The sequence below is a fragment of the Trematomus bernacchii genome, unplaced genomic scaffold (assembly GCF_902827165.1).
Source record: "Trematomus bernacchii unplaced genomic scaffold, fTreBer1.1, whole genome shotgun sequence".
Taxonomy (NCBI): Eukaryota; Metazoa; Chordata; class Actinopteri; order Perciformes; family Nototheniidae; genus Trematomus; species Trematomus bernacchii.
In genome coordinates, this window is record NW_022987646.1 from 1,861,591 (window position 1) to 1,883,857 (window position 22,267).

The 22,267-nt window shown below is 40.9% G+C and overlaps 2 protein-coding genes across 3 annotated transcripts; both read right to left on the reverse strand.

The window, feature by feature from the left end:
- Nucleotides 1-5,695: 5,695 nt before the first annotated feature.
- On the reverse strand, nt 5,696-19,690 carry LOC117485382 (trichohyalin-like). 2 transcript variants are annotated; one of them, XM_034133895.1, is made up of 19 exons: nt 19,538-19,690; nt 18,373-18,533; nt 17,787-17,850; nt 16,621-17,391; nt 15,217-15,696; nt 13,782-15,122; nt 13,578-13,664; nt 13,073-13,219; nt 12,748-12,864; nt 11,749-11,871; nt 11,558-11,614; nt 10,552-11,079; nt 9,666-9,878; nt 8,597-9,311; nt 7,772-7,902; nt 7,635-7,688; nt 7,420-7,550; nt 7,245-7,310; nt 5,696-7,031 (listed from the first exon to the last, which is right to left on the reverse strand). In XM_034133895.1, the coding sequence occupies exons 2-18, from the start codon at nt 18,480-18,482 to the stop codon at nt 7,295-7,297; spliced, it is 5,085 nt and encodes a 1,694-aa protein (XP_033989786.1). In that variant the 5' UTR covers nt 18,483-18,533; nt 19,538-19,690; the 3' UTR covers nt 5,696-7,031; nt 7,245-7,294. The 2 variants fall into 2 exon arrangements, with proteins under 2 accessions (XP_033989786.1, XP_033989787.1); XM_034133896.1 differs by having other exon boundaries at nt 7,397-7,550.
- Nucleotides 19,691-20,092: 402 nt separating this feature from the next.
- LOC117485497 (janus kinase and microtubule-interacting protein 2-like) lies at nt 20,093-21,747 on the reverse strand. Its single transcript, XM_034134048.1, has 3 exons — nt 21,462-21,747; nt 20,420-20,485; nt 20,093-20,098 (listed from the first exon to the last, which is right to left on the reverse strand). Exons 1-3 carry the CDS (start codon nt 21,687-21,689, stop codon nt 20,093-20,095), a joined length of 300 nt encoding a protein of 99 aa, XP_033989939.1. The 5' UTR covers nt 21,690-21,747.
- Nucleotides 21,748-22,267: the final 520 nt, after the last annotated feature.

Below are 22,267 nucleotides of genomic sequence, written 5' to 3' on the forward strand. Positions count from 1 at the left end.
GGAGGAAGAGGCGCTCCTCTCACTGTGTTGCCTTTCGTCCTGCTGAGCTACAGGGAGAGAAAAAAAGAAACAGTGATCTCCCCCTGCTCTCCTTCCCCCACTCCTCCCTCTCTGCCGTTTACATCCCACCTTTGTAAAAGTCCAAGTTAGAGACTGAGAGTGAGCTGAGCATGTCGAGCAAAAGAGAAACAGTGTCCAAGAAGGAAATCTAGAGCTTGTTTGAGGTGCTCTTACAATCCAAGTGTCCAAGAAACTTCCCTCCAATCTGCAGGCAGCAACGCAGCAAAGTGATGAGCTCTTCTTCTCTTCCCTCCTGCTTATCAATTGTATTACTCCTTTTAAATGGGGAAGCAGTAATCCACCTTCAGCACCAGTGACAATGGAGAGCTCCTCACAATGCAGAACCAACACACTGAGCTGCTTCTCTTTCTCTCTCCACACACACACACACACACACACACACACACACACACACACACACACACACACACACACACACACACACACACACACACACACACACACACACACACACACACACACACACACACACACACACACACACACACACACACACACACACACACACACACACACACACACACACACACACACACTCCATCAGTTAAAAAATTAGCAAGGGCCTTTTTATTACATCATGCAGCAATAGTCATAAAAAGTGTTTTTAATTAGCAAAATCTAAAATAATTGGAACATTTGACAAAATAAACACGTGTCAAGATAATAATAATATATATCATATATATATATATATTAGAATAACGTGGGAACAGGACAGAGTAGGTTCTTTACTTAATACTTCAATGTAAAAATACTGTTACAAGTAAACATTTTCAATAAAAAATCAATATATTATATTACATAATACTAAGCATTATGAGTACTGAAATTATATAATAAATAGACTTTTAATATCCAAAAGCAGAAGTACTCATTAGACAGAACGGCACTTTAGGAATGCTTTTTATATATTTTATACTAACAGATTAGTAATAATTGTTGGGGACCATGTATGCATCGGTAAATCAGCTACATGTTTTATTTATTGTAATAAACTTTATTTATATATCATGTATAGAAATCCAGCTGTAAGTGCTCATGTAGATCAAAGTGTTTGTTTTAAATGATAAGTGTAATCAAATGGACGGGTATGAAGAGACTTTCAGTGAAAAAGCCTTAATCACAATATATGAATATATTTGATGGTTCTTTCCTTTATTTTATGTCGTATCTTTGCGTATAAATAGTAATGCAATATTTTTGAATATTATCTTGTGAAACTATGACTAAGAATTTGCATACATAATTGTACAGTATGTGAGTAAATGTACTGCTAAACAATACCGCCCTGAATGATAATAGTTATTGGTTTTCTCAAGATCTTTTACTGATTCCTTTGAACGCAATCTTCAAAATACCTGCACCCAAACAGCAGAAGTGTCAATCAATTGATCAAGTTAACCAATGTTGTAATGCATCACATGCTGTTGACATTTACTTTACCAGTCCTTTAATTCTTCCCGACACAAACCTGCAAATAACTCAAGAGACATGCAGAGACTAAAAGAGGCTGAACAATGTAAGCACAGGAGAGAAAGAAGAGACAGAGGATGCAGAGACATAATCGTATAATGTCCTTCTGGGCTATATTTAGTCCTGCATCACATACTGGACTGGGGGCTAGCACATTAAATACGGGGGGGGGAACAGCAATAACGGCAAAGTTAAGAGGTGGAGAAATGAGGAAATAGATGTAAACAGACACAATGGGGGGAGAGGGAGGCAGGCAATAACACAATCAAAATGCAAATGAAAGGGAAAAAGAATAAAACAGAAGGAATTGAGAGCAGTGGGGTCTGCAGAGAGCAGGGGGGTGTAAATGTCCCATCGCCTACATTATTGGGGTTATTTGCTATCAAGCTGTAGAGATAAAAAATGGGATCAATACTTTTTCCGTAGACGCTGAATGTTCACACTACCTGGAAGAAGAGGAAGGTGGGATGAAGAGAATAACAGGGTAGAAAAGTGAAAGAGAGACAAGAAAGACAGATGAAATGGAGAGGTGGGGGAGATACAAGCAAGTCAAACGGGTGAGCAGTGAGAAAGAAGGGGGAGGATTGTTTTTCCTATTAAGAATGAAGGAGATTTGTTGAAAAAATATAATGTTAAAAAAAAAGAATGAAGGCGATTACTGTGTGGGGGAATTTGCGTAAACATGTTTCTCTATTACCGCCCCCATTGTTCATGATTAATGAGATTAGGGTTGCCTATGCGTTTATATTCGAGCGTGTAATAGCAACTAATTGCTTGTCTTTTCCCAAATTAAAAGTTGTGCTGTTTGCTGTTTCTTTCAACATGGATTTACTCAAAGTGATGAAGCTCCTTGCCTGGTAGGAGGCGGACCTGCTGGCACTGTGGAGGATAAAGATGTGGAGAAAATTGAAAGGGAACTTGAGTGGAGGAGAGAAGAAACAAGATGAGCTGCAAGAGAGATAGAGTTTCATGACGCACAACAGCAATAAAGCACTTCAAATTGAGCTATGAAAAGGGGCAAAAATAGAGAAAAGGGCTGTAATATAAACTACTTTGGTAAGAAAATGTATAAAATGAAAGGAGAAAAATGTGGATTGTATGAAAGAGAGATTAAGTTGTATAAAAACAATATAAACAGGGAAGAAAGGGAGACTAATAGAACAGGCTTGAAGTATGAAGGTGAAATAAAAGGAGAGATGACGTGTAGTAAAGAGAAAAGGGGAAAGGGGCTGGAGATAGGCAGAAAACTGAGCGAGACCAAAAGAAAGGAGATTGCTTTCAAAGCAGTAGATCTGTCAGAAGAGAATCACAGACGGCCAGCTGTGAGCTCTGATAGTGCTGTGCCTCTAAATATAACAAGCACTGAGATGGACTGATACGGCCACAACAACAGACACACAGATCTGAGAATAAAGCAGGCGTCTCAACACTGAGGAGAGAAAGACGGAATACAAAATGCCAAATCTGTACACACACAAAAAGCATAAGCTCTCAGCGGTTGGTAATTTTCCTGTGATGACATTTTTAGTGCCCCGATGTGTTTGCATAATATGACAATATCCATTCAGGGCTCCAGCACTCACTACGCACAGATGTATGACAACTTAACACACCAAAACAAAACCCTCCAGCACGGAGACCCATCTGCCCAGACACGGCAGCGGGAGGAACCCACTTTTAGAGCTAATCTCTGGGTGTGAGGTGCAAACATTCCCCTGGAGGCGTGGAAGTCGACCCCAGACCGCCACCACACTCAGGACGGTCAGGGTGTCAGTGGCAGAGATGGAGTGACAACATCCCCTCTGGGTGAAATTAAAACCTCGACGCACCATCGCTCTCTCTTTTGAAGCTTCCCCCCTCCCCCCTCCCCCACTCCCCCTGCTGAGGACAACTGTCTGTCTCACACACACACTCCTGCAAAAAAGAGATATCCCCTGGAGTGTGGATACAGTCATAGCAACATATGCAGAGCACATATGCACACATGGAAAGCTCCAGAAATGTCTTTGAACGTCACACCAGAATATTCTCGCAGGAAGCTTGAGCCCAGCTGCCATTGATCTCCCCCCCCCCCCCCCCGTTTTCCTTGGCCTTCATGGGAAGAGCTGAGCTAAGCTTGGCATCATTAACATTCAGAAGAGAAAATGTATTAACACCAACATCATTAGCTCATGTAAACAAGACCTTAAGCACACACATCATGTATGTTGGAGTGTGTTTTAATAATGAAGGTGAGTGTAATGAGAGTCCTGAGGGTCCAGCTGAGCCTCTCGAAGGCTTCAGGGGCCATTTGAGTGGAGCCACTGCACTGCAGCTTTTATTGCAGCTTGCTTTGATGCTGCAGTGCAAGACTACAGTAAGGCACGGGAGCATGTACAACTTGAGTCCAACCCAACAGGTATAAGACGGGTGTAAAGTCTCCAACATGCAATGCAGCATTTTTGTATTTTATTATATATGTTGCATCGTTGGAGGAGCTCGGGTCATAAGATTTGCATTGCCATTTCTACACTGTGGCTTATGTGCATATGACAATAAAACTTGTGAATTTGAGCGGAAAATACTCCCTGTTGTTTTGCATTAATGAAAGGGTTTGGACTATTTAGTTTGAACAAGTTTTACACAAAATAAATACAAAACTATCAATCTGATAACATTGTATGTGCTGTATACTATACACAACAATCCATATAATAAATTGATGGTGGAGTAGATACACTCTTCAGGCTTATTCTAGGTTCAAGGGTATGTTTATTGACCCACTAGGGAAATGTGTCTTGCAGAAAGGGTGCACATACAAACAGAATATAAAAAGAGAACATCAACAATGCATCAACAAAATAAATCACAGAGCTAGAGTAATAAAAAAAAAATGCATAGTGCAAATATAGTGTGCAAGGAGTGCAGCTAGAGTGCTATTTGCTATTAAGCATATTAATAGCACTGGAATGATCAGGGGACAGTTATAAATATTCTTCCTGTATTCATCTGCAGTTTAAGAATAATGTATGTTGTGGTCCTGTCATTTAAACATGCATGCACGTGGTGGAAGAAGTATTCAAATACTATTCTTAAAAAATCTATATAAGGATACTCCATTAGAAACTTTCCAATAAAAATGCCACTCCAGTAAAACTAGTTATACTTGAGTATTATAAGTTAAAAGTACTTTTAGACTTTTGACAAAGAGTACTCACAATGAAGAAAAAGCCCTTGTGTGCATTTAATATGATATAAGCATTGGGTATAAAAGGACATCCTATTTTGTGTTTAAAAATCCTAAAATATAAAGTTAAAAAGTAAAGCTGTCAAATATTGTAGTGAAGTGAAAAGTGCAATATTTTTCTCTTAATTGTCGAGGAGCATTAAGTATCCAAAAATGGTACTTAAGTAAAGTACTTGAGAAACTTGACCACTGTAAAACCTGACGTGGTGTAAATAGCCTACATAATAGGAGGTCCAAATGTTGTCGTTATACTGTGTTGATACGAGAGGACTTTCTGTGTGTGTGGGTGTGACAGAAAGTGAGTCACAGGAACAGGAACAGGAGCAGAAGAAAAGGTTAAAGATAATAAATGATTAAATGTTGGATGACAGAACTTACTGCTGCACCCATTGGCTCACCCTCACACAAACACACTCCCTCCTCCACCCAGGAGCTTCTCTTTCCGCAGAGTGTGAGCGATGACGTTCTCAGAGGAGTTCCCAAATCTGCTGAGAACAGCAGGTGATTATTAAGCTCCTTTTCTCATATTGTTTAAAGCTGCTGATTCTTCATCATCTTTCCTCAGTTTTTGGTGCATACGTTGTTTTTCAATGGGAGAGAAGAGACTAGGATTTAGGTGTTTTGTATGCACGTCGGCATCATCCACTTCACTAAATGTCTCGTGACAACACCTGTCACTCACGCCAAACACACGCACACATGCATGTACTAAACACGTGTACACACACAGTCTTCCATGAAGGTCTGCCACCTAGTGTTCATTAATGGGAAGTGTACAGCTACAGTAGCCCATCAAGGATTCAATATAATCCCCACATGTGTAGATGGATTGTGACATACTTTCTGTATAACTTCTAGATTACAAATTGTTAACCAAAACGTTTTTGTTATTTTGCCTCTTTCATTTGTTCACATACACGCACAGACACTGGAATGACAGTTAATATCATATAAACATTTAATCTCTGTACAGGAAGCAATAATTTCTAGTAGGGATATAAAAATACCTTTGCTGCACCATGATCAATTCACACCCATACATACAGTAGGTAGTAAAATAACTTCGTAAAAGAACATCATATGTGTGTTTTGAATGTTGTATAAAACAATATGAGCGTGCAAACATGACATCTATTAGATATTAAAAACAAAGTGTCACTCATACAAAAACACGTACAGTGTGTGGTACATTACATTGGCATATCTTTTATAATATTCTCTACAAAAAAATATGTGATAATGTCTTTTTTTATTTCTTCTTTTAAATATCAATAATAACTATGTGCAAAACTTAAATAGCTTCTGTGTTTGAAGTAATCCCGTAGACCTGTGAGCAGAAGGAGACAGATAAGTCTTTGGAGTGAATCATTTTCTTCTCATATTTGGCTTCATGTGTAAAAATCAAGTAAGATGACCTGCGGGTACAATATTGAGTCTGTACATTATACAGTATAGGTTGATTTAAAAAAGGCTTTTGATACAGTACGTGTCCCTTTAGCCAGCGGTTCATGTCACAGAGTCCAGAGGGGCAGCAGAATGATGTCCGATTAGCAGAGATGACTCTCGGTGTTTCACACAGTGTTAGAATGTGCAGCAGATGTCCATCCAACTATTTTGAGTCTTAACAATGTTGGAATACGTGGTGCAACAGGCAGCATTTGGAAAGTCATTGATCTTGGCTTCATATAGTTTGTAGTGAAGTATCACTTTTTATCAGCCTGGCAGTCTCTATTTCCTATACATTCAATCCGGCCGGTTGGTCTCTGAAACAGGAAGTTCTCTCAAAGAGGATCAGCAACTCTTCCCCTGCTTTCAATTCAGACTCTCAGCGCAGAAGCAAGAGTCTTGCTTTGTATGACATCTTAAGATAATCGTTTCAAGAGTTTAGCGGAGAGTCATAGGTCATTACATTACATTACATGTTAGACGCTTTTATCCAAAGCGACTTACATACTCAATACTGTGGGCAATCCCCACAGGAGCAATTTGGGGTGAAGTGTCTTGCCCAGGGACACAACGACATGCTGACTGCAGTGGGGTTTGAACCTGCGCTCCCCTGTTCCCAACACCAACGCACTAGTCCACTGCGCCACACGCCCCCCTGGTCATGGGCTGGTAAAGTGAGACAACGTGAGATATTTCTGATTGGTTGACCTGAGCCGGAGTCCCAGCAGCGTGACGGAGCCTCCCTGGCTGCGGAGGTGGAGGTCAGGACGTCCCACAGAGGGCTGCAACTAAAGATGGCTGTGCACTGGAGGGCGGACACACAGGACAGAGGGAAAATAGATTGTCACACAGAGGAGAATGGAAAGTGCCAGAAGGACAAAGTGTCTTCAAGGTCTATTTGAATATTAGCTACATTATGTTCAATTTAACTGTCATATTAATCTGTTATTTGTTTTAAACACATAACTTAAATAAACAAAAATGACAAAATGAAATAATTTAGATGCACACTATTTACCTGTCAAACCTCGGCCAATGGCAGTGAAGGTTTTCACTCAGAAGATGGAATTATCCTACAGTGAGACTGACAAAGAAATAAAAACACAAACTAATGGTACGCAGTAACAATATTTAGTTTAGGAAACAGGGGTGTCTAATATATATACTTACTGGTTGACCTTTGCCATCCTTACGTTTGCAGTGAGTCTGTTCTGACCGACGTGCTGTACAGGGTGTGGACAAAGTTTGAAGTGAGAGCTTCAGAGCCCAGTGTTTGGACACTTATATTCACTGGGACACTCAGGTTGACGTTCTCTAGAATACACTAGAAAAAGGAAACAAAGTATGTAATACATTAGAGTGATTAGTTTTCTTTTTTGAGTGATAAGTGCTTTTAGGAGACAGATACCTTGGTGCACGCTGAGCTCATGACCGATTTGTGGAAGTCTCCATCAACAAACACCTGAGAGGTGACAGGAAAGAGTAAGTACAAAAACAAAGAAATACTGAAGTCCATGTAAAGTCCATGTAGTTTGTTGTGCCTACCCTGTACCCGTACACAAATGCGCCGTTACTGCAGCCCAGCTCGTCCAGTGGCGGCCTCTCCCAGCCAATCAGGAGGCTGCTTTGTCCGACTGTTCTGATGACCTCAACAGAGCGAACCTCGGCTGGAGCTTCTGCAGGGCATCGGATAAAGTAAGGTAAAACACACTGTCCTAATTTACTTGCATCTACATGCTTGGAATGCTGTGAACAGGAGGCCATTTTCCATTTCTCTCTTCGTTAAATGGCAATCTGATTTTACATCTGACTTTTACCTTAAAACGAATTATACTACAATAAGGTTATATACACGTAACAGGACTCGGTGCATACAGCACCACCTCAAAACACAAACAATTTATCACCATGTCTTTCAATGTGTTACTGCTTGGGAGTGATAAATGAACACTGATGGAGTAGCCTTCAGGCTTTTAGAATTGGTTACATCATGGTCAACCTCATGGTTTTGTTAAAATACACCCTATCTGGCAGAGAGCCTGCAGGCTAACTTCCCCTGTGTGTGCAATAAACTGCAATCATTTGTGCTGGAATTTCATATATTATTTCCAATAAAAGAGACAGTAATAGGAAATGGTCCATATCTAGGCTCAGTATAATCCCACTGCGGCACTATAAAAGCACATTTTCTGCCACATAATATTATGCACCAAAGCTACAACATGTGTTTATGCAACGTTTCAGCAAATGCTTTTTTATTTTCAAATCAATTTCACCTTTTATGAAAACAAGATTTTATTCCACCAGGACTTTAAGTCATAGTGTTTTTCCTTTGTGTAATTCATGTCAAATATTGAATATGTGTCTTACCAGGTTTAGGTCTTGCTGTCTTGGTCTTTGCTAAAGCAGTGGTGGACTTTCTGGCAGAGCAATGAGCAGGTGGAGTGCAGGGTGCAGCAAATATAAGTCCATGATATGCAGGGGTAGCACCATCCGTTTCACAAGGCATGTTGAAATGGTTTTCCTCAGGTGCAGTTGGTCTTCTCGGGGCAGTTGTGTCTGAGACAGTGTTTTTTGGATTAGTCTCAGAACATATTAAGACATCAGAGTCAATGGTACAAGTCCTCCGAGTTAAGGGAGTAGGAGCTGTTTGCTTCGCATCAGATTTGTCTGGGATGGCAGTGATTTTCTTTGGGGATGTTGTTACATTAGTGCCACTGCTTGAAGTGGGTTTGGCTTTGCAAGCTGCCACAGTGTCGAAAGGAGAGCTAGAAAGTGCAGGCTTTGTGGTTTTAGACGCGTCTGCTTTAAAGTGATGGTATGTAAACAAGTTCGGACTGAAGCTAACATGAGCAGATCTCGAGGTGACTGCATTAAAGAGTGTGTTAGACGTATTTGTGGACCTCACTGCTGGAGTGTGCTTAGCTTGGCTCACAGCAGCAGCAGTGACAGGCAGAGAGTTGGTATTTTGATCATTCAAACTGAGGCTCTGCTTCTTTGTGAGAGAGGCTGGTCTCAGGTCAGCAGGAGCTGAAAACGAGAGACATTTCCTGGGCTGATGTCGTCTTCCTCTGCCCTCTGGATCCTTGAAACGGAGAGAATAAAATGCATTATACGTACCCTAACATTTTAGATTTGGGTTGTAGGCCAAGTAGGATTTCACATACAAGGAATTTGTTTTGGTATTTTGGAGTAGTAAACTTAAAATACACATGGTAAGAGAAATGTTAATAACAAAATAAAAACAAGCACTGTAAAAAGAAGGAACATAAATGTAGTAAAAATAAAGGAAACATACAAATGAATGATATTACTATGAACAAATATGTACAATGTCTGTTTTGTATAATGTCTAAAAATGCACAATAAAACCCAAATCATACAATCAACTTTGTTCAACACTACCCACATGTCTGATGCTGAAAAAGCTTCTTTGTACCTGATAACTGCTCATGAGCGTCCTCTGCAGCTGCTCATGGAGGTTGATGATCTTCTCAGGACTACTCAGCCTCCTGCTGGGACTGACAAACTCCCTGGAGGGGAGAGGAGAGGGACTCAGAGAAGATCTGGTCCAAGGGATGGGATCTGGAGAGGACTTCCCTTTCATGTTTTGGTGATGACATTTCTCCGGTCGACTGGCAGAGGGAGAGAGCTGTGGTGGAATTCAGAAAAGGCATATAGTAGTCTATTACCCAATTTAATTGACTCTCTAACAGACATGTGATTGTACAAACAACAGTAATATGTGTCACTTAACTTGGATGACAAAATGATGCTGTTGCCGAGATTGTAGCCTCTTTGTTAAAATGTGCATTAAACCATGTTTGCTCATTACCAAGGAGAATGAGCACAGCGAGTTATATCTCACTGTTTTACGGGCCTCTGATCACTATTTGAAGATGCACTTTCAAAATTGTAAACCTATCCGAAAGTGAATGAGAGCATTTCCCATAAACACAGCTGCAAATAATATCTCTGCTTGAAGGGTTTTTTTTTTCTCCTGAAAATATTAAAGATGTTGGAAGTGCTTGTATTGATTTTTTAACAATCTGCCATTGTGACAGCATGAAACAACAAACCATGAAATGTTTTTCTGTAATGGTTACAATTAATTCAGGCATGGCTGCACGTAAAGAAGACTTGATAAGTCGGGAACGGCCGGCTTATCTGTCTATTTATGAGGATGATTTCACAAACAATGCAGTAACAGTTAATTGCTGGTAAAATGCAACACTTAACCATTAAGCCTGAGTCATTTCAGAAAAGAAAACGTGTTTATAAATATACATACATTTCACATAAATACATTATTTGTAGTATCTTACCGGTGCTGGATTGGATTTGAAGCTCTCTTTCAGTTCTGGAACAACAGGTGATGGCGTCGCTTGGAGACGCTCGTGCACAGGTGCGTTGGCATTTTTCTTCAGTGTGGCTGTCGGTGCAGGAGTGACTTCACTAATGCAGTCAGCTACAGCTGTGACCAAAGTTGACTGTTTTTCACTTTTTAGTTCTCTACATTTCACTCCAGATTCAGGTATGAGTTCATTTTGGTAAAGCTGATTCACAAGTAGTGGTATAGAAGAGCAGCTCTGTTTGTCCGTGAATCCACTGGTGTAGTCTTGGAATTTGGAAATTAATCCTGGTGTAAACCCAGCGCTGTGATCTCGTGTCTTTACGGTGCTCCCCGGTGTGAATGCTGCAGTGTAGTCGTGCAGAGCGGCGTCACTGAGTAGATGCTCCACCTGCAGCGTTAGAGTTGAGTCTGCACAGCCTCTTCGATGCATGTCCTTCATCATCTGAACCAACAGGCTGTTCCTCTCCTGACACTTCACCACCAGGCAGGACAGCTTGGCCTGGTATTGGACGAAACACCTGACGATCAAACTCAACTACAACGAAAATCATCTTACTGAATCTAATAAAGAGATTATAAATTGCCCCCATACATGAATATACCTGGTTCAGTACCACTGAAGTCAGTCGTTTTTTAGTCGTTTTTGAGCAATGGCTAGATGGAATAAAACACTTTTTCCCAAAATATGTGATATTGATAATGTACATAGCTATCTACAGTATCTTCATATATGTGTTATTAGAATATATGAGATTATAATTAATCACTAAAGATCTCTTAGATGTGTTTTACTAAACGGTTTCGAAAGTATCCTGTTTGTTGTGATTGTATGTGTGTTGCAGATACATAGCAAAGAGTAAATACATTTTTGTTACATCAGATAATGCAGATCTAAAAAAAACTAAAATAAACAGTTTAGAACAGTCCTACAGAATTATTGTAACATGTCAATAGGAATAAAAAGGTATTTTCCTCACCCTTAAAGGAGCTATTTCCAGATCCGTATGGCTCCTCTTTTTCAAGAGTTCATCATACTACAGCACAAATACAATTAAAAAAAATACACATGAAATGTAGACTGTTAACACCCAGACAGGAATGTAGAAACACATGACAAACAACAAACTGCTTTGACTTTAATGGAGATAAGAGCTGACTGGTTACTTACTTTAGCTCTGATGTCGTTGTAGCGCGTCCTGAGTGAGACGAGAGCCGTGCTCAGATCATCCTTGCTGCCCTGCCCTCGTTTCAGAGCGATATACTCAGAGTTCAGCTCCTCCAGAGCCACTGTCTGTGAGGTTTGACACACACATCAATACATGTTTACACACACACACACACAAATACACACACAAATACACACACAGGAACATATCTGAGATGAGAACTTATTGAATTTAAAAGATCTTCTTTAAAGGGTCTTCTTTTCCTCCATACCCAAATCTCTAAAAAAGGGGCTGCAACAGATCTGATAAAAACTGATCCAGATTTGAACACTGTCCTGACGTCAGGACGGTGGCACTACGGCTATTGGGCCAACTCCACCAATCAGGAGGAGACAGCCACGGCCATTGCCGTTCGAAAGCGCTGGAGATGCTGTAGTACATATGCCAGGCCTGTAGATGGTGCTGTTCTCACTGAATCTGTCCTTGCAAAAACAGAGCTAAAAAATGTCAAATTGAGCAAAATGAGGCATGGCTAAAATGCATGATCTGTTTGGTATTTTGAAAAAAAAAAAGTATAAATATGCCTTATATACAGTAGGTATGGTCCTACACTATATTATTCAAATATAGCATGATAGGTCCACTTTAAGTTTGACTTTTTTCTTTGCAGATCAAGAATAAAATAGTTGAGATCAAATGTACAGTTCAATGTATAGGGCCTTGGAGATTAATCATAGTGCATATTCAAAATGTGATACTTGATAAATATGATATGATACATCTCAGTAAGTTGATTTTAGCTATGCATCAGGAAAGACTGATGTAAACAATGTATTACTCTTACTGTTGTGTTTAAATGGAGGGACTCTTAATTTCCTTTAAAAGGGCAGAAGTTAGTGATTTAAAACATGTGGGGAGTTATTGTAAGCAAGCCTGTCCTGTGTTTGTAAGTACTTTAAGCAGTGTGCTACAGCAGTAAAAAAGAAAGAAACTCTGTTTACCTTGGCTTTGAGCTGAGCTGTGAGGATGTTGTGTCGCTCCTCAATGTGTGTGTTTAGTGACAGAGCATCAGTCCTCTCCCTGAGCAGGCCTGTCACTTTGCTCTGCAGCTGCTTCACCTGAGACACATAAACAGCGATTAGGTCCAACACATAAATAAGAGACAGACACAGATAGCAAATAAACATTGTTTGGGTGTACACATGGGGTGTACATCAGGGAAACGAAGCATCACTGAGTCCAACTGATATTGGCATATTTAGAGCTTATGTTGAGTTTTTCCTTATTGTTTATTCAGTATTTTTATAATTCATTTTGGTGAAATACCTGTGTTGTGAGGTTGTCATTTTCCTTTCTGGTTTCTTCCATCCGATTGGCTACAACAGTCATCCTCACCACCTTGTCAGCTGCCTTCCTCTCCGCCTCCTCCCTCCTGGATTCTGATTGACACAACTCCCTCTGCAGCCTCTTGTTCTGAGCATGACGCAAACATACACACAATACTGTAAGTTAGTCAAATCCGCAAAGATACACCATGCACTGTAAATGTAGAAAAGACAGCCAATGACAAAAAGGAACAAAAAAACATGTCCCCAAGAATCCAAATCCAAAGTCAAAAGTGAACAATATGATAAACATTTTGAAGTTTGGGTTTGAAAAAACAACGCAACTGAAGTGCTGCTGAGTTCTCACCTTAATGTAGTCAAACCTGAGTTCGGATTTTATTTTAACTAAATATTTCATTTTGCTTAATCAATAGCAAGTTTAAAAATTAATATTATCTTTCATCACAAAAATGTGTAAATATATGAATGTTAATCTGTAAACTCACATCTACACGGCTCTGGTCCAGTTCCTCATGAGAGGTCTTTAGTTCTGCTCCCAAAGCTTCAAGCTCCCTCCTCAGATCACTTTGCTCCTGTGTTCAATCAAAATAAAGCTGTATAAGTAATCCAATATAGTGATACACAAGCAGACATATTACTATTGACACTTATATCATGCACAAAGGTAATAAGCCCACCACTCTTAATACCTCTTCAGTGTTCCCTCTGTGGTCCTGAGTCAGACATCTCTGTGTATCTCCCGTTTCAGCAGCAGTCTCAGTCGTCTTTATTGCAGCGCTGTTTGTTTTCAGCAGAGGCTGCTTCTGATTCCTCCCCTCTGTTTGTGTTGGGCTGGGCAGAGCAGCTTTGAGGCGGTCTCCTTCCTCTCTTAGGCCCTGAAGTAAAAGCTGTATCTGCTTTTCTTCCTGTTTCAAACAGCTGATTGAATGTTCAATTCTTTCTTCATCTTCTCTCAAAGTGATAGCTGATTTTATTAACTCTTCACGTTCTCCTTGTGAAGTGGAAGATGATCGTTCCTCGTCTCTCTGTTTCTTCAGACACTTAAGAGAATCAGTGAGTTCATCCCTCTCTTGTTTTAAATAAAGCACCGCCTGGCTCAACTGCTCACTCTCTGTCTGTACACTTTGTAGTGACTGCATGATTTGATCTCTTTCTTCTTTTCCATGCGAGAGAGATTCTAACAGTTTCACTTTTTCTATTCTGAGGCCAGATAAAGACTCTTTCTCCTCTTTCAGGCCACTCATAGACCTTATAAGCTGGTCCCTCTCATCCTTGAACCCACAGACTGTCCTCGTGAGCTGCTCTCTCTCTTGTTTCAGACCAGCCACAGATTTAGAGATGCCGTCTTTCTCCTCCTTCAGTCCCCAAACTGTCCGAGTTAACTGCTGTTTCACTTCCGTCTGTGTTTGGACGGACAGACTTACTTCTCTCTGATGCTCCCTGAGAGTATTCAGGCTGCCTGACCGTTCTTCTTCTTCTGTTTTGAGGCTCTGGACAGTCTTGGTCAGCTGGGACACTTGATCAGTCAGTGTACTAACATGCAGATCATCATGATTATTATGCTGAGAACTGGCTGCTGTAACTACAGTCAAATCTTCTGCTTGTTGACTGGACTCAAGTCGCGGTTCATCCCCTTTTAGCATGCTCTCCACCAAACTGTCAACACATTCTTCGAGGTTCTTCTGTTGTAAACTTCCTGATGTTGCAGCTGAGAATTCACTTTGCAGTTTGTTGCCAATCTGTGACTCCTCCATACGCTGTTCACTCTCCACTAACCTTTGCTGCAGCTCCATGATGCTATTCAGATCGTCCTCAGTCTTCTTGGTGAGTTCTGTAATCAAACACTCTTGTTCCTGGCTCTCCTGCTTCAGCATGAGCCTCAGATGTGTTCGCTCCCTCTTGATCTCCTCTTCTCTGAGCTCATTGTGAGCCAGAAGCTCCTGAATCCGTTCTGCCAAGGCCCGGTTCTCCTGGTTCAGGGCCAAGACAAGTTCATCCTCACCTCCATCACTGGGTGGTAGTGTGCTAACCTGAGTAAACAAAATGGTAGAATTCATGATAAACTGAAAAAGATTGTGATGGAAAATGGGTAAACTTGGGAATACTGACACCCCTGTGACATACCTCTTCTTTTGAAGAACCCTGCTGCGCATCTGCTTCTTGTTTCTCAGCGTCTTTCTTGAGTTGTAATTTCATTCGAGTGTTCTCCTGATCCATCATCCGCAGCTGCTCCTGTGTTTTCCCCAGGGTGACCTCCAGGCGGTCACGTTGATCTTGAAGTGCTTTGAGATCATCCCCTAACCCCAGGCTCCTGTAGGCTTCCATCAGGGCCTCAGATTCCTCACTGGGGCTTTCCTCCAGGTTTAGGATCCCTCTGGAGCACCAGGTCCCCAGTTTAAACTCATCTAGTTTCTCTTTAGTCAAGGACAGTGACTGGGGACAGGTGTTGTTTTTTTTAAAGGTTTTAGGCGGATTTTCTGAGTTGGCAGATGAAGAGTGATCCTCTGTGTTGTCCTGTAGGCTCTCTGCTGCCACCAGCTGGTGAACAGGTGGAACTACAGAGGAATAAGGCTGGCCTGTTCCCTCATCCGACGTTAGATGTACCTACACAGAGATAACAGTTGTGGGACAAAATGTGTGAATCCTGTGAAAATGAAAATGACAAAACACCGAATAATATAACATAATCCACATTCATGTCTCAGGTAGCTATAGTGACACATTTATATTTAGACACACCTTGAAGCATTGACAACACATTATGTAACATCCTAATCCTATCGCTATAGAGCTTTCCCTTTTCAGGAGATGTCATCCTTTTTATGCTGTAACACCTTCTTTTGGAATAACAAGAAGGTATTAACAGCATTAAGCCAATAATAAAACCGAATTGAATATTTGTTCACCCTTTAAATATGTTTACCAACACTTTATGATTCGTCTAATGTGAAAAACTAGTTTAAATGAATCCCAGAAACAACTTACTTTATTAAATCAACTAATAGTCCTCTTTAATCTCTCAGGAACTTGATAAATACTTCTTGTCTAAAGTATTTTCTCAAGAAACCATAAATGTATGTATGTAAGTGTATACATTCATGGCATTCAAAAACATAATAGATATACAATTGAAGCTGTTCAGTTCTTTTTGTAAATATCTGTGATTTTGATTAGATACTTTTAAATGAAATGTGGAATGATTGTGTTAAGAAAACTGGATTTGGATATTATAATGGGTTCTTGTATTCATGGCTGTTTTGTTTCTGTTTACTTGTTTTTATATATTTTGTTTAGCTATCTTTCTGTTTATCTAAAAAAAAAGTTAACATACACAATATGTGGTTGTATGCTCAAACGGCAACTCAATGGTTGCTTATTAAAGTTAAAAAAACAACTTAAAAGTCTAATCACACTGAACTTTACATTGTTGACCTTTTTAGAGGTAACTTTGTTGTGTTGTTTATCTGTTCTGACAGTGTTGATCTCCAAAAAATAAACCTACATTTAATATAATATTGTGTCACGCACCTCTCCCATGGCAGTGTGAGAGACAGTGTTGGTCCCAGGACATGTGGCGGTGTGTTTAGCTGCATCTGTAAGACTCTGCTTGAGTCTCTGGTTCTCCTCCTTCAGCTCTCCAGCCTCCTCCATCAGGGAGCTTTCAGAAAGCTTCAGCTGTTGCTCCTCTGCCTTCATCTCCTCCACCTTGCACCCCAGGAAGTGGCTGTTCTCCTGGGACTCCTGAAGCTGCTCCATCAGTCTTCTCCGCTCTGTCATCCCATGCTCCTCTCTCTCCAGCAGCACCCTGAGGTCCTCCTGCAGGCTCAGGATGAAGCCTTGCAGCCTGGCTTCACTTGGAGTCTGCGTTGCGTCTTTGACTGGTCCCCCTTGTATGTCTTTCTCAGCTTCCCTTTCATTTCCCACACTGGACTGCCATTGCCTCCTCCTCTCCTCCTTTCCCTCTTCCTCTCCTTCTCCCTCTCCTCTCGTAGGAGGAAGCCTCTCCTGTTCTTCCCAGTGTGTTAGAGTCCCGGCGGTGATTCTGACTGCACTGATTTTTGTCAAACCAGTGGCTGCACTCACGGTCATGTCCAGCAGCTGCTTCTCTAAGGTGTAGATCCGGTTCTGTTGGCTCTGCTCTCGGTCCCGGGCCAGGCTGATCTTGTGCTGGAGTTGGGTTTTAAAGTTTTCAAAGTACTGGGACTGGCGACTCATCTCCTCCTCTTTGGCCTTCAGCTGCCGCTGACAGCGCTGCAGTCTGTCCCGCCAAACCTGCTCCCCTCGCTCCTTGTCCCGGGTCTGGGTAGGGGGGGGGGGGACATTGAGACATTAAGACAAGCACAGGGAGATTTTAAATGCATAGATACTAAAGTCAAGTCTGAAAAAATAATTCCTCAGTTAACAGTTATTCAAAGCTACACTGCTGTCCTCTAAGAATATGAAATAGTGTGTGTGTTATTGTTGGCATTATCTGTAGTTAAAATGTGTGACTTGTGTCTTTTTATTTGTATTGTGCATGATTGAACAAACCTGAAATAAATTAAGCTATCTATCTATAAAGCGAACACAGTGTACTTCACTTAAAAGCAGATATACAATGAAAATGCATCATTCAAATTGCCTTGAATCTCAAAGATTGAAATAAAACATTTAAAATAATTAAGGAACATAAATTGTTATTTTCAAGCACTCACCATCGTCCTGACCTCGTCCCTGAGCATGTGTAGCCTCTGGTCCAGCCTGTAAGAGTGTTGCATGCTGGGGGGTGGGGGGCAGAGGTTAGCTGACAGAGCTGTAGGAGCAGGCTCCTCTCTGACCTCTCTATCTCCCTGATCCCATCACCACATCACTGACAGGCTCACATTACATCCCATCAACTTCACACAAGGGTGCACGTACGCATACAAACTGGAAGGTTAAATAACTTTGATCTAGCTTTCTACCAACCTTCAAAGAGAAGAGTGAGAAGATAAAAAATGTCCTCCAGCTAATGATTCCAGAGGAGATGTTAGCAGCCGTGTGCTCGCAGTGTGCAGAACAGTCAGGTGTGTTTGAAATGTGAGATCACCTTGGACAAATGTGAGTATATAGTAGCAGAGGTGTGTGTGTGTGTGTGTGTGTGTGTGTGTGTGTGTGTGTGTGTGTGTGTGTGTGTGTGTGTGTGTGTGTGTGTGTGTGTGTGTGTGTGTGTGTGTGTGTGTGTGTGTGTGTGTGTGTGTGTGTGTGTGTGTGTGTGTGTTGCGTGTGTGTCACTGGATCCCCTCTCCCACAGTCTCTCACCTGTTCCTCGGGTAGCTGTCAAACTGGAGGGTCGATCCGTCACGCTGCTCCAGCTCAGATCCCATCGAGTCTGTTGCCATGGTTACTACACTTCTTCCGGTACCCGTCATGTCCGATGAGGTCACGTGATCCTCCACTGGTTAGCCTGCTGTGAGTTTAACCTGCAAAAGGAGCTAAAGGTGTCAGCTTCACTTTAATGTAAAACTAACACTTCCTTAAAAGTAGAAGTGTTACACATCCTCCCTATGATTCTTGTTTGTATTTTCTTAACTACAGCCTCTCCATAAACACACAGCCATTGGCAAAGATAAAAGCAGACATAGGAAAATATACAAAAACATAAAGTCATGTATTATTCACCATTTCAACAGCTTGGTAGCAAGTTGTAGAAGGTGGTATTTCTCAGGTTACCCTGCCTCCTAATCCTGCCGTCTCCTCCTTCTCCTCAGATCACCTCTCACTAATTCTCCAGTTCCCCCAGAACTCAAAGAGTAGGTTCTTACTCACATGCCCGTATGCAAATTGAAACAGCTTTTGGTCTGTTGTGATAATCACATTATTTTCTACCATAGTATAAACTATTTTACACTAGAGATGGACTTCTTTGGGCTCGTGTTTTGCAGGATTGTCAATTGTTGGGCTCGGTCTTGTCACCTTTATTGACAGGACGGCAATGTGTGAAATGATGAATGACTCACTTGAGCATATTTTTATATTTACATATTAAATAAAATACTGTGAATATAAAAGCCGTTTTTTGCCATGTAAAATAAGTTTTAAAATTAGGAAAGTGGGAAATTGTTGTCATCAGGTCAAGAGCCTAGATTTGAATAAACTCTGAGAGAATGTCCTTTTACTCTTTTTATTGCATTTGTATATTCATACATACATGGTGCGCCTGTGTTCTCTAAAAATGTGTTTTGGATTGTAATTTGTAAAAGAATGTGGTTATTGTTTTCTTAGCAGACTGTTGTAACCTAATAAGTAAGCTAGCAAGCAAGTGTAGCCAATGCATAACAAAACAGGCTCATTTTTGTAAAGAGAAAAAATCATGATTTTTGTAGTCATTTAAAAATAGTTAAACTCACACAAGGTTAAATATGAGCTGTTGTAGTATTACATGTACAAAGGATTGGATTATCAAAGGTAATATAATTATAATAACCTGTTTTTTGCACTCCACTGATTGCAGTTTCATCTTCTTAATGCAGCGACGATCTTCCAGTAACTTCAGCCTTCAGTGTGTAAACTTAGTTGCGCTGTTGTTGCCTTAGAAACATCCCAGACGTTGGACTTTGCCAGAATCCTCCAAATCCAGTTGGCCCTCAGCTTGTCCCCCCCCTCCCCTCACTCCCCTCTGTGCTTTCACTCTCCTTGTCCCCCCTCCATCTTTCCTTTCTTTTAACCAACTGGGCATTCTTTCAACCAAGGCTGATTCTTTTCTCCCCTTGAATAAATCCTCTGATTCAGAGTTTTCTCTCAGTAAATCCATGTTTGCTTCTCATAGAGGAGTTTTTATATTCCAGGTCCAAGAACCATTATAGTAAATGTTATTTATACATAAATCTGACTTCAAACCTTAAGTATATCTGGTTCCTTATTACATTTTTAAATATGTTTGCATTCCATGTAAGGGTCAAAAGTGCACATGTATCAAAAAGGCCATGGGGTTTTCATGAGCTGTCTACAAATGCATAAAAAACGATCCACAGCAACCTCATCACACCTAAGAGAAGGAAAGGGTGTTTCTCATTATATCTTCATTATTTGTTTTTTCACTGTAACTGTGTTAAGTACTGTTATGTGCACATCAAAGTTGCTACCTGATGTGTGTCCACGGTCACTTTCATTAAGGCCAAAGAATAAATGCTAATGAGAAAAACAAAAAGAGGAACAAAAACTAAAGAAAAACAAGGGGTATAATCAAGAGGGTGAGAAGAAAAAGAGTATCAATATGTTAATCAAAAACACACACCATCAGTAAATCTTCACAATCTCTCTTGCTTACGTGTTTCTAGTCATATTAAAGTAAAAAGGGAATATTTACCTTTTCCTCTATGTCCTTTATTTGTCGCTTTTGCAATTCAAGCCTGTCCTCCAGGTCTCTAATCCTCTGCAAGGAAAGGACAGACGTGGCTAAGTCAACAGATGAAATACAGTCACATGTATAGTCAACAGTTAATGAGACCAGGATCCAGCTATTCCTTTTTCCCCATCATGCCTTTCTGTCTCCATGGAAGCTGTTTTGGGTAAGAATGAGCTGCCATGGCAACCAAAGGGCAGATTAAACAGTGAAAGTGACCTAAAACCAGAGCAGCATTATCCCTGGTTGAACATTAACATATAAGTGTTATTTTGGCAGACAGACAATGATAGCCTTTGAATTACAAAACAAAACCACCTGCTTTTTTGTTTAATATCATCATTCCAATGCATCTCTGTTGGAGCTGATGCTAAATCCAAAATCATGTGAATCATTCATTAAGTAAATACAAATAAGCTGTTTACTATGAACTAATCCATTGTGTCAGCAAGGAGAGTGAGAAAGTGCGAGAACTAAAGCCCAACTGCAGGGAAAAGGGAATCATTTTACTGAACCTTTAAATCTATCAGGACATTCCATCAATACATTTACTTATTATATGTTATGAGTAGTTGATAAGAAATGTGTTTGTAATGTTTAGTGGTGAGAGATAAGAAGAAAATGTTAGGAAGTTACAGTACAGAAAATGGTTCGAATGATTTTAAGGTGCAGTGGTTGTTGATGCACTCAATGAGTTACATAAGATGTACGAGCCATGGGTGTAAAAACTAATGTGAGGGCTGCAGAGTGGAGGGATACTGAAGAAGTTAGGGTGGGGGTATTCAGATCACAATGACATAAACACACTCAAACACACAAAGTGATTCTGTCTCATCCTCTAACTCTTGCACTTATACACATGCACTTACAGATAGGGTCACAGGTTGCACACACAGGGATACTGCATCTTTCTCATAGCACCAGAGGTGGTGAGGTGAGACGGGTCAGACAGGTACCGGGGTCAGATTGAGAGGCAGCGGTAACCTCCATTTGTTTTCAGCCTTACCTGCTGGGCCTGCTGTAGGAGCTCCATGCGCTCCTGTAAGATCTGACTGTCAAACTGCCGGCTCTGCCTGAGAATCTGCCGCCGCAGCTTGTCCACGGCTAGCCTCAGCTCGTCCCTCTGCCTGTCTGTCAGCGACTCTGCCACCGCCCGGCATGCCGGCTGCTCCTGCTGCAGAGCGCTATACAGCGTGGCCTCCAGCTCGTCGATCCTCTGCACAACCAGCCACATACACACATACAGGTACAAAAACACACACACACGTGGACAGTTACATGCGCATGCAAAAACACACACACACATGCATGCACAAGCACACACATGGAGGGACGCATACAACCGGAAACGCATATGCACACAAAGACACACACACACACACGCACACACACATACACACCACTGTGACCATGGCAGTTGTGAGGAACAGTGTTCCACTTTCTATTGGGTTTTTATAGGCTTGACATTCACATGATAACTTAAACTACACTAAGTTTCCTAAAGTTGCCTGACTGTTCCTACAAAGTCACAATGTAAAAAACTGCAAGCGTTCAGCAACACAATATAAAGTGGGACCATAAACACAAACCAACACCAAAACTGACCCAATTAAATGGTTAGAGAGGGATGTAGGTGTCTGTTTTCCTTTATACAGGGATGCAAACTCATCAGGTATGAAAAAGGTGACAAGGATCCGAGCCCCCCGACCCCACGGAATATCGGCTTTAAAATTAGGAATAACAGAGGATTTTAGCAGTCAGAACAACTAAAGCAGTTAATAATAACAGAAACGCCAAAGAGTCACATCTAAT